Consider the following 12,201-nt stretch of genomic DNA (forward strand, 5'->3'; position numbering starts at 1 on the left):
TTTCAATATATAGCTCCTATGTTTTACAACGTGGATCATTATTACCACTATTGGATAAAATGTTTCTATGAAAAAATCATACGAATTTTCTATCTTTCGTCTTATATATATATATAACAAAGGAAATTTTCAATTAAACATTTTCCCCCTCTGCTCCTAGGTGACATATCTAATTTTAGAGAACTTTTTTGTATTGCTCCAAGGCTTAACAATTTCTGCGTATTATGGTTGATCAATTTCTCTCGTCCTATATGCATATTTTGATATTTGCTTCTATTTTTTTTTAATAAAGAAAAGTTTCAGAAGTTAGTTAACCACAACGACATTGCGCGCCTTCGTTGGCTGTCCTCTCCATTCCCCCCGCCTCAATCTTACCAGTCTACTAATTCTCCGCAATTTTATCTTCTTGGGTTTCTTTTTATTTCCCTTTCTCCGTCCCAAAAATGCTGAATTACCCCAGGCCAAGGGTGGTTCGTTTCATGATCCTGAGGTAATCTTGCTTTATTTTTTGGATTTATTGTACATGAACATCTCTCCGTGAGCGCTTATATCCTGTATAAATTTTTATCCTTTCATCCAATTGACGATGGTGGAATCCTTTATCATGCAACAAATTCTTCTTCTTCTTTTATTTTGCTGTTTTCTTGTTCCCGTATCTGTTTTCATGCTCCAGGCCTCTCGGTGAATGGAAGTGCAGCCATTTATTAGAAGTTACTACTACTAATACAGAATCTCCGGAAACATAACTGGCTCAGGAAAATGCAATAATAAATAACTGAAACTGATGAGATGCAAATATGTAATCATGCAATGAGCGGAGAACAGGTTATGCAGGTATGAGTGAGGAAGAAACTAGAGATATCCAGGAAGATGTCAAAACTTCTGCGCGAAGAAGAGATGCACAATTCGATAGGCCGACGATGCTATAGGAAGTTATAACCAAGGGCTTGAACCAATAAATGCGAATCTGCCATCCATCATTTTGAGGTTTGAGCTCAGGGCAAAACATTGATAACATAGACTAGATGGGAAGTTCATGTCCTTAATGCTCTAGGGAGGATGTAGACACCTATCTAATGCTCTGGGCACAAAGATTCAAGTAAATCCCAAACATTTATGATAGAAAGACACAGCTGCATATGACAATGGAGAAATATTCTCCACATGTTATCTGTCTAGCAAAAGCTTCGCTTGGCTAGTAAAGGGCATCGCGTCATTATGTTGAAATTCTAAGACGACAATCATCAATAGTTTAATCTTTACTTCAAGTTGAATTAGAAAGGGAATGTTTACAGAAACTTCTAGCTATGAACTGCTTGTAGAGTTTTACAGTTGATTTTGATTATGTGCATGTATCTTGACCTTCCAAATGCATATTCCGCGGATTTTCTCCTTGTAGGAAGCTTTCGTTGAAGTTGATTTTGAATATGAACGTATATCCTGACTTACCAACTGCATCATTTGTTCAACATAGTGCCTTATAACATCTTAATCCCATGGATTTTCTCTTTGCAGGTGGCTTTAGTTGAAGGTTCAGCTGTCCATTCTCGATGGGACTTTGCTGGACTAAGGTAAATTATTGGAGTTAAGCCATGTTCAATATTGGCTGTTCTTTTTATCCCCATCTTTACCTGATACAGTTGCCTTCAGCTTTTTGGGTGCCGGCTGTCACATGCTTTTACTTCCCGGTGAAAAGAAAAAAAAAAAAAAAAAGAAAAGTCACCAACCTTTTCAGTTCATGAGCATGCCTTAAGAACGTATTCCCGGACGACTGGGACTAGCTTCAGTTTCTATTTCAAGCTTACTGTGTCATTGCCTTCCTTTGCCCTAAAACTTATTTATTTCATGCTCCTTGAATGGAAATTATGTGTTTTGTCTATATCAATTGGGACTTGTAAAGTATTATGATCCATGCAGTTAAATACAGGAAATGATGCACATTCTCAATTGCCTACTGCAGAGCTCGCCTACAGAAATGTCCATCTCGTAACCACTGTGGATAAGTGGGAAGAAAAGTTGTCAGACGCGAACAGGGATGGCAAAATAGTAAGTATCTCCACTGTTTGTCTTCTGTACTGCTGCAAAAAAAAAAAAAAAAAACGTTTATCTGTGAATTCTAGCAGCCTAAGTTTGGACGTTGATTGATCTTGTGTTGTGAAAGAGAAGGAAAAGGGAAAAAAAAACAGTAAATGCATGACTAATTATAATGGCCATCAAAGCCAAGACAACATTTTACCATTCTTTTTTTTTCCAAAATTTGGCCAGGTGAATTAAAACATTGCACTGAAAGTGTTCCATCTGGTAATGACTCGTAAGCCAGCATGATATATTAATGAATATGAGTGTGAATCCAGTTCATGATTAATTTCTTCATGGATTCTTGAAAACTGGCACTTTAAGTAATTTCATTTTTTCCCTTTATGATGTATCTGTCCATGTTGATTCTTGATTCGAAATATAGAAGGCAAACACGTTATATATGAGTTTAAAACTTAGAATCCACACTGCTCATTCCGTCACAAAGCTTCAATGTTTGATACTGTCCTATCCTATAGGTTGTGGTCAATTTCAGTGCATCATGGAGCAATCCTTGTAGATCCATTGCACCTGCCTACAATGAACTTGCAGACAAATATCCCTTCATGCTATTCTTGACAGTGGATGTAGATGAGTTAGCCGTAAGTCAATCCCTTTTTTTTTTTTTTTTTTCCTTTGCATTACTTCCTTTGAAAGAAGGGATCAACATCTTAAAGCATAAGTTTAGCTTTGCTCCTTCTGATCAGATGCCACATATACACAGGCACGGATCATATACAGACACATGCACATACACTGGATATCGTCCATCAAAAACTAATAAAATTTGATATAGTTTGGAACAGGAGCTCAGTAATTCGTGGGAAATCAAAGCCACTCCTACGATTTTCTTCCTCAGAGATGGCAAAATGGTAGACAAACTCGTAGGTGACAACAAACAAGATCTCCAAAAGAAGACAATGGCCGTTGCTGAATCTTGTTCAGATCTGACAACCCCATGATTGAGTTGCCTGTCTTCCGAATGTCTGAGGCGTATATCAGTTTTCTTCAGCAATTTTGATACTCTAATCTTTGGTACTGCAAAGAACATCACTTTAGTTCAAGTAGAATAACTTTCCATGGGAAAATGAAGATATTGGGAAGAGGAATGAAGATTTTTACAAGAAACTACTGTCCAAGGATGATGATGTACCAAACAGTGATTGAAACCCTTTTCATTTTTGTCTTATCATCAAGCGATATTACTGCATCATAAAGTTATTCATTAACATAACGTGAGATGAGCTCCCATGTACATATCCAACTTTTTTTTTCCCCCAAGCGGTATTGACTTGAAGCTGCTAAAGCGGAACTGCAGCAAAAGAGAGAGCAAGGGAAGGGGAAAGTTATCTCGAAAATCGGATCTCAGAGATGGAAATGCCAATCCTAATGCTCTTGCTAATTAAGGGATTTACTTGGATTTAATTCACTGCATATTCTGTTGTTTAGCATGATCTTGATGGCGGAATTTCAAAGCCTCCTGGGTGAAATTAATGCTTACTATAGTCTGTAAAACCACCACCATTCCAGTTTCTGGAATCAGGTCACAGAGCTTTGCATGAAGGGTATATTTCACCATGTTCTCCTGTCAAGTCAATGGATTATAATTGTTTGGAACTTTGGAGGAGATTTTCTGGATGCGCTTTTGAAAGACGAGCTTGCCCTTGTCCCCTGTTTGCAGAAAACGAACTCGTACCAGTTTGTGTCCCAAGCCTCGCATTTACTTCTTTCTTCATCTCTTGCGAACATGCACGCATTGAGTTCGCTAAAGAGGGCCTTTCTTATCCGACAACAGATTGTCGCCCGAATCTTCGATCGGGACATGTGAGCAGCGTTTTCATAAAATCAGAATCAATTTATTTAATTTGTAACACTTTTGTTTTGGGTTCCGACTGTGAGTTTCAGGTTACTAAATATGATCACTCTACTCATCTCATAAAATATTGAAATTTTAAGCCTTATACGGATTTAACCCAAGCCCACTTATTACTCTTCAATTTTCTTAATATAATTACTATAACTATTGAGTTGTAAAATTAATTTAACATTCACGGGACTACAACATTAAAACTAAACATGAACAAGTAATAGGTTTTAAAAAGTACATAAATCAAAAAATTTTCAACAATATTTATATCTAATTCGTTCAAAATACATGTAAAATAATAATAAAACATGTGATTATAAACCAATAAATCTTCAAAGATTGGAACTTCTTCATAGTTTTGTGACTTGAATCCAAACATGTTTGATGATTTGTGTTTCTAGACCAAAAATAAATCAACCAATATGATGCCAACATAAAATTTTACTCAACCAATTAAAAAAGTTGAAGTTTCAGTTATGCATTACCAATGTTGCGAACGCCAGTAATTTTTTCTTTTAGGTACAAACAAACGCCAATAGTTTAGTCAGCTTCACAGCCACGCAAATGCAAATACGAAGTTGTGACTAAAGTAAGCCATGCATAAATAACTAAACTACGAAGTTTACGTCTCGTAACATTCAATCGAGGCCTTCTTGCCGTCAACAATGTTGACAAACTAATGACCTCTTGCAACACCACACGAGGAACAGTAATTTATTGGTAGGTGCAAATATTATCTATAATTACCACTACACATACAAAATATGAAAAAAAAAAAAAAAAAAAAAAGCACTCGAAATTCTTCAGAAATACTACCTCCAGTGACGAAGAAGAACAGGACAAAGGAGCACTGGAGCTTACACACAGCAGAGCCCATGAAGGGGCCAACTAACACTTCAAACTACGGTTTATCTTAGATTGTAGGAATGCAGCTGCACGCCTCACATGGTAGGAACCCTGGAAGGGAATGCAACTGCAGGCCTCACATGGTTGGAACCCTCTGGAAGGGATTCTCAGCACATTTTGGACTAGCAGGTTTTAAATAGCAGAGCCCATGCAGGGCAGGGGCCGACTAACAAGTCATATTTATTACTTCTCAAGATTGTAGAAATGAAGCTGCAGGCCTCACATAAGTGAAACCCTCTGGAAGGGATTCTCAGCACATTTTGGACTAGCAGGTTTTAAATAGCAGAGCCCATGCAGGGCAGGGGCCGACTAACAAGTCATATTTATTACTTCTCAAGATTGTAGAAATGAAGCTGCAGGCCTCACATAAGTGAAACCCTGGAAGGGATTCTCAGCACATTTTGGACTAGCAGCCGGAGAATCTACTACAGGCATGTTGGTCCAGCACTCATCAAAGTTCGCAATGCAATGTTTGCCGGCAACCTCTGGAAGAAAACTTGGTTGAATTTCGCGAGCCTCCAATTTCTTCCAGTTAATAGACCTGAACCACTTGTGGCCTTTTATCTCTTCACTACCTGTTGGACCACTTCCAAGCCGTCTGCTTGTGTCCTTCTGCAATAGCTGAATAAAAGAATAGAAAACACTAATTAAACCACACACACACTGTACAATTAGCAATGAGAAAAGCATGCCCATCTGAATGCATTATTCGTGAATTGTTGCACTGGTCAACAGTATTATCACGCAAGCAGATAAAAAGGATAAATTTCACCAATCCCAAATACAACATAATTGTCAATAAATTTCCCCAATCCCAAATGGACCCAGTTTTTTTTTCTTTTTTTCTTAAATTTCTCTTGCCCTCTCTTTTCAAAATCTTGTAGAGAGTAATTCATCTCAGTATAACAACTTATTTCATTGACATGAAATTACAAATGCTATCCAGGCTCAAGTAAAACTATAAAAATCAAGGGCACCTTCAGCCAACTTAAACAGAAACTTTAACAAGTGTAAGAGAACAAGGTTATTTACCCCTTTCAACAATGAATGCACATCGCTTGATAGAAAAGCTGGGAGCTTGACTTTGTCCTTTAAAATCTTCTGCTGAATTTTCTGTCGGTTCCCACTAACAAAAGGCGGCTGCAAACACAGTAATCAGAAGTAAGACAACGATAATAAAAATATTAAACATTTGGAATTGGCAATGGCAATATAAGGTGTTAGCAACCATTTGGGTTGGTTATAGGCTTCATGGGTAAGCAAACAGTATTATTACTATTTTACACAAAAAATCAATGCAATGCAGGAATTGCATGATATCACCTGCCTTCCACTTGGAAATGAGTATCCTGATGATGATGGCAACAGGAGAACAAATCAAAGGAAAAGAAATTGATAATTGTGTGCCATGATGCTCCATCAGACAATAACCGCATGATTTAACAATAACAACAAGCATTAAGAAACAAATTTCTTCACTTGTATACATAATTAAACAGGGACAAATCAATGGGAATAAAATCAAAATCACCCATTTTATTCCTCATAAAGGATCACATCTACGCAAATTTTAGTTTCCCATTCTGAAAGTTGGAAATAAAGACTCTCAAACTAATCGTGTCACTTTGCAAGATTAAATTCTAAACGAAGCAAATGCTAAACAGTTATGGCTGCTATCAACTTAATGCAGAAGGGAAAAACAAACTAAAATGGTGATTTCATCAATTTGTCATAAACTGAAAAAACACCAGAATGAAACAGAGATTACCACAAGCATTCTCAAGACCAATGTACAAATCATTGCACCCACAAAATAGCATGGCAACTTACATAAGTTCTTTGTCCACATGGAGGATGGCCACATCTTTGAATTTCAAACTTAAAATTTTAAAGAAAGTCGTCTAACGTATATAAATACACTAACCTTTCCTGTTAGCATCTCATATAACAAAATTCCTACACTCCACCAGTCAGCAGCCTTATCATGACCTTTCCCAACAACAATTTCAGGTGCCATATATTCCACTGTTCCACACATGGAGTTGGATCTGGTGTTCTCATCAAATTGCTTGGCAAGGCCAAAATCAGTTAGCATCACCTGGATGCAGCACAGGGAAGAAAACTTATAAGAGATGTCACAAACAACAGCGCATGAGCATATGGCTCAATAAGTAACTCCAACACAGAAAAGAAAATAAAAACACAGATGTCTTACATGTCCCTCTGCATCCAGAAGTATATTTTCAGGCTTTAGATCCCTGTGCATGATTCCATTTGCATGTAGATGAGATACAGCAGATACAATCTCAGCTGCATATATTCGAGCCAGATCCTCTCTGAACAGATGCTAGTGTTAGACAGAAAACTCTAAACATTCTCACACTGTATAATAGAAGTGATTTCCAGTACCTGAATAAGCCTTGGCGATACAATTGAAAGAAAAGGTGGCCTCCATTGACAAAATCAAGCACAAGGTACAGTCTATACTTAGTCTACACCAAAATAATGGGCCATCATTAGAATTAGATGGCCAAGTGAACCCAAGTGAAAGAAAGAATAATTCTATTCAATGAAATAGTTGGCCAAAATCTGTAGTCTTATAATAGTAGGAAGATGCAGTATATGTACATAGACTATCAACTAATAAAAGTTCAAGAAATAGTATAGGAACAAATGCAATGCGACAGTCCACAACTGGGACACAGTTACGGATGACTCTAAGTTCACACATAACCAAAGAAAAAATATATTACAGGTTTATCTGCCAATCACTTTAACTTTAAAGACAATATCTTTCCAACCTTTATACTTTGAGCTACTCAAATTTGGCAAATGTTGTGCCAATAATCTGCCAAGTAACTTTGTTTCTCTGACTCATCATAGCAAAAACAACATTTATCTTGATTCATCCAATTAATCAAGCAAAAAACAAAGTATAACATAAAGTGAATCCTAAAAAATGGATGAAAAGCGATTGAATTCTTTAAGTTTAACCATAACCAGACAGTTATTTAGGAAATATTAACTAAAAAAAAATTTAATCATTTGAAACATCAATTTCCAAACACCTCTTGTGATCTACATATTTTTTTCCTTTAAATTTTTGACACTGACAATATATGAGCTAACACATATATCCTAAATCAAACAATACATGAGCTAACACATATCACAAATCAAACGGATCAAACGGTTTGGGATCTGAACCAGGATATCTCACATTTGCAACCACCATCCAAGCTCATACGAATACAAAAGAAATCCGAAAAGTTTCAAATACAAGAGTTGAAAATTTGTGGTTTCCAGTATGTTTAAAGCATCCAATTTGAAGTAAATCAGGAGCAATTGTCATGCTGTTGCGTCACACTTGCTTCTTTCTATATAATCATTAGCAAAAGTAATTGCTTATTAAAATCGCACCCCAGCAATAAGAAGTTTCAACCATAGTCTCTATTAACATGTTATTAGGGATAACTACTTTTGCAATTTACTCCAAGCATTTTATACACCAAGAGGCGTACACACACACATATATACAAAATTGACAAATCATTTAAATACGTAAATCCTGCATTGCTCACTAGTTATAAATAGCAATCCATCCCAATTGAAAATGGTGCTTTTTCATTTTGGCTTCCATGTTAAATTCTTAATGTCTATGTCTTAGACAAGTATATCCATTTTGGAATACTAATCATTACGTTAAGTTCCAAGTCAACAAGTGAATGATTACCAAGTAACAGAACATGTGTTTAAAAAAAAAACTTAATTAGTCCACAGATATGGTTCCGTGGTCAAACACCAATAAAAAGATTGACATCAATACCTGGAAAGAGTATCTAAGCTGAACAATGAAGGGATGATCAATTTTTGTCAATATATCCCTCTCAGCTTTCATATACTCAGCATGATTCTTCTCCACAATCTTATCCTTTCTCATGACCTTCATTGCAAAAATCTCTGATGAACCAAGCTTCCTTACCTGATAAACTTTTGCAAATGCACCTTGGCCAACAACCTTCAAAACTTCAAAGTCCTCAAGTCCAATCGCACTTAATGGCACGCCATCATCTTCGATAGCTTTCTTTAGAATAGAACTTTCAAGAGATAATTTCTCAAAACTTCCTTCAGCCTCTCCATTAACTCGCTCTACAACTTCCAGTGACTCCTCACTCTCATGTAGTGTGAGCTTGCTGAGCTTGAAAGCTTGACTAACACAATTTGTGGGACCCACCAAAGAATGGGAGCGGCTGTAAATTACATCTGGGTCGTCAAATGTTAACTCGTTTGCATCAGGAGAAGCAAAAACATTTATTGGATTCTCAAAGGTCAGGTTTTGAGGTCCTTGAGTTGGTAGAGGACCAAATACGTCAGCGAAGTCCAGATCAACTGGATCTTCCGAAAGGACATCAAGAGGTCCCACTGGAAGAAACACGAGATCATTGAATGGCTTTGTCAAGGCATTCCCAGCCAAAGTTGGAAGCCGAGAGGAAACCATGACCACAACAAGGCAGGAAAGGGATAGGGACAGTGACACGTACGGTCGACTAATTTCAAACTTAATAACTATAGAAGAATCTGCCTTGGAGGTAGAACGAGAGTTGAGGATGAAGGACAGCGAACAATAGCCTTGAACAAGAGGAAATTCATAAATACGACAGTGATTCCGAGAAATCTAGGAAATAGGCAAATCAAAATAAAGAAAAGGAGATTCTTCTTGTTTCCCACTTTACAGGAAACAGTTGATGCAGCAGTGCTTCTTGAATTCATGAAGATCAGGCCAACAAGCTGTGACTCAAAGACAAAAGAGCAAAAATCAGGAACAGAAATGCAGCAAAAAAAAAGGCAAGAAAGATGCTGACATAAAATGAAGGATAAGATTATGGACTTCACTAAATACAGAGACAAAGGCCCCAATCCTTCCAAAAAATATGATTAAAAGAAAACCAAAAAAGGTATGAAAGCCACCAACGGAAGCAAAATATAGTTCCCACTGAAGAGCATAGAGAGGCTTCATTATTGAAAAAGACCGATGGCAATGTTCCATTGCTAATAGCTAATCACATAAGCACCAAAAAAAATAATTACGTTACATGCGGCAAATTCAGATCAGCAACCAGAACAACAAAAATAAATAATTCCAGTTTAAAACCATAAAGTTCCCAGGAGTAACAAAGATCTATGCATGAAAATTCGGTTACTCAAAAGTATCAACCAACCAATTTAATAAACAAATCAAATCTACAGGAATCAACGGAAACCCTAAGCGGACGAGTCTATATCCGAATTTTATTTTCTTCCCCAAAGGAAGACGACTTGCAAAAACGACTCAACCAGTCAATAAACAGGTAAATTGAACAGAAATAGAGGAAATTGGAGTGGAATTTTACCTGGATAGGAGATTGCAGAGGGAACAACAACTCTGGAACGGAGCTAAAGCGGAGAGGAGAAGAAGAATAACGACAGAATAATAAAGGAATAAAACGTCGCGTCGCCGCTGCTTGTAATTTGTTTACTTTTGCAGGTAAAATTAGGGATAATATCAGAAACCTCCACTGAGGTTTCTCTTAATATCACATGGCACCTCTAGAGTTTTAAAAAATCACTTATCTCTCTTACTTTTATTATTTGTGTAACAAAACTTTTGAAAATCCTAATCTACCCTTCAAATTATTAAATAAAAATACTTCTAAATCACTTTATTTACTTCAACAAAACCATCACCTAGAAAATAATCTCTAGTAGTGCTACCATATTATAATGCTATAGTCCATAAAAATATAAATTTAAAAAATTAAAAGATATTTACAAAGAAATGCACTTGACTAATTTAATTATATATATTCAAAATCAATTTCTTATAAACTTTATATTTTTTCTAGTTTCTTCTCAATTCATGCCAAAATCTTTAAATTATACGACTAATCATTACAAAAATCAACTCAAAATAAATAAATAAATAAATTATATGTCACTCTATCGCAATCATAAAAGGCAAAAGATAAATAAAATTTAATTTATTATAATTTACAAATAAAAATTTATATATTCATTCAAAAAAATAAGTAAGAGAGAATGTTGTATAAAAAAAGAAATAAAAGAAAGTGATTTTTGTTTCTTTTCTTTTTAATTTTTGAACTCCATTTATTTGATATGTAAATTATGTATCAAGTGAGAATTAATATAATTATTTTGCAATTACTAAGGGAGGTAAGTATTTTTTAAAACTTTAGGGGTGTCAAGTGATATTAAAAGAAACCTCAAGGAGGTTTCTGATATTATCCCCGTAAAACTAATAAGTTGTGGGGCCGGGTGGCTACGCGGCGCATTAGGAGTGGTGTTTCGCCAATCAAGGGGGCAGGGCAGCTACGGGAGGTCAATTTTGGCTTGCCAACCAATGACGTACGTTTCCGCACCGCGGTATATCCTTCCTTCTTTCTGATCCGAAGCTCAATTATTTTGATTCGTTCCGGATTCGTTATTTTATTCTAGTAATTTTTCAAAAAGGGCAAATCATGAGATGGTGGCCCATGCAGGTCTCGAACCTGCGACCTTCGCGTTATTAGCACGACGCTCTAACCAACTGAGCTAATGGGCCGCTTGCGTCAATGAGTTACAAATAATTGGAGTGAGGTTTTATAAGTCTGTCTCTATCAACTGACGATGCATTATTAGCAAACGACTGAGGATAGTGTTGGTGGTTGTATGTATCACGCGTGCTATTTAACGTTTCCAGGGCAGTTATTAGAAAAGCCCTGAAGCCTCACCATTTGGTTTTTGATTTGAAATAGTATTGACGGCAGAAATTAGTCAGGAAGCCATGATAGAGTAGCACAGCCACCTTTACCCAAACAAGCCCGTGAGTTGTCTTCAAGTCTTTCATTTTGTTAATTTTTCTAAAGAATTATTAAGCCTTGTTTGGATTGTGATTTTTTTTTACATAAAATATATATATATATATTTTTTTTACATTTTTCTTAATTACATCCCTCCTCGATCACCTTTCCATATCATCTATATCAAATTACTATTTCTAAAAATAGCAATCCAAACGGACCTAAGAAGTTTCGCAATTGGGAAAATGCCGGTTTTCATCCCCAAACTTTGGGATAAGGATACATTTTGTCCCTCAACTTTTGGGCACGACACATTTGATGTTTGAATTAATAATTTTTTACCAATGTCATCCTCAAACGACAATTTAGCCAATTTTAACGGAACTGGTCACGTGAAAGTCACATGACCGTTAAGTAAACTTAAATCACATTTTTAACAAAGCCTACCAGTTTTTCATAAAGAGCTGGTATGTTATGGGCAATTTATTATTATTTTTTTTAACTTTCACATATTTC

The 12,201-nt window shown here is 36.1% G+C and overlaps 2 protein-coding genes and 1 non-coding gene across 5 annotated transcripts; 1 reads left to right on the plus strand and 2 right to left on the minus strand.

Annotated features, from left to right (window-relative positions):
- The first annotated feature begins 369 nt into the window (after window positions 1-369).
- On the plus strand, window positions 370-3,348 carry LOC113721132 (thioredoxin H-type-like). Of its 3 annotated transcripts, none has more exons than XR_011838794.1 (5): window positions 370-490; window positions 1,516-1,571; window positions 1,961-2,046; window positions 2,556-2,678; window positions 2,873-3,348. XR_011838794.1 is itself a non-coding variant. In XM_027245528.2 (5 exons), the coding sequence occupies exons 2-5, from the start codon at window positions 1,551-1,553 to the stop codon at window positions 2,891-2,893; spliced, it is 294 nt and encodes a 97-aa protein (XP_027101329.2). In that variant the 5' UTR covers window positions 370-490; window positions 1,516-1,550; the 3' UTR covers window positions 2,894-3,348. The 3 variants fall into 3 exon arrangements, 2 of the variants coding, with proteins under 2 accessions (XP_027101329.2, XP_027101328.2); XM_027245528.2 differs by having other exon boundaries at window positions 1,918-2,046; XM_027245527.2 differs by having other exon boundaries at window positions 1,918-2,046; window positions 2,883-3,348.
- A 1,173-nt stretch (window positions 3,349-4,521) lies between these two features.
- LOC113725254 (serine/threonine-protein kinase AtPK2/AtPK19-like) lies at window positions 4,522-10,373 on the minus strand. Its single transcript, XM_027248308.2, has 7 exons — window positions 10,240-10,373; window positions 8,676-9,637; window positions 7,259-7,341; window positions 7,065-7,185; window positions 6,774-6,947; window positions 5,882-5,989; window positions 4,522-5,470 (listed from the first exon to the last, which is right to left on the minus strand). The coding sequence occupies exons 2-7, from the start codon at window positions 9,345-9,347 to the stop codon at window positions 5,183-5,185; spliced, it is 1,446 nt and encodes a 481-aa protein (XP_027104109.2). The 5' UTR covers window positions 9,348-9,637; window positions 10,240-10,373; the 3' UTR covers window positions 4,522-5,182.
- Window positions 10,374-11,373: 1,000 nt separating this feature from the next.
- On the minus strand, window positions 11,374-11,447 carry TRNAI-AAU (transfer RNA isoleucine (anticodon AAU)). Its single transcript has one exon. It is a non-coding gene; the product is annotated as a tRNA-Ile (tRNA).
- Between the last annotated feature and the right edge of the window lie 754 nt (window positions 11,448-12,201).

This window comes from Coffea arabica, chromosome 2c, assembly GCF_036785885.1.
Source record: "Coffea arabica cultivar ET-39 chromosome 2c, Coffea Arabica ET-39 HiFi, whole genome shotgun sequence".
Lineage (NCBI taxonomy): Eukaryota > Viridiplantae > Streptophyta > Magnoliopsida > Gentianales > Rubiaceae > Coffea > Coffea arabica.

Bases quoted from the DNA above. Each gene is read 5' to 3' on its own strand.
- LOC113721132 (XM_027245527.2), top strand. From the start codon at position 1,551: ATGGGACTTTGCTGGACTAAG. The intron at 1,572-1,917 runs GTAAATTATTGG...TGATCCATGCAG, and splicing joins TGGGACTTTGCTGGACTAAG to TTAAATACAGGAAATGATGC. The intron at 2,679-2,882 runs GTAAGTCAATCC...AGTTTGGAACAG, and splicing joins TGGATGTAGATGAGTTAGCC to GAGCTCAGTAATTCGTGGGA.
- LOC113725254 (XM_027248308.2), bottom strand. From the start codon at position 9,347: ATGGTTTCCTCTCGGCTTCCAACTTTGGCTGGGAATGCCTTGACAAAG. The intron at 7,342-8,675 runs GTATTGATGTCA...ATTTTGGTGTAG, and splicing joins AGCTTAGATACTCTTTCCAG to ACTAAGTATAGACTGTACCT. The intron at 7,186-7,258 runs GTACTGGAAATC...GCATCTGTTCAG, and splicing joins TATCGCCAAGGCTTATTCAG to AGAGGATCTGGCTCGAATAT.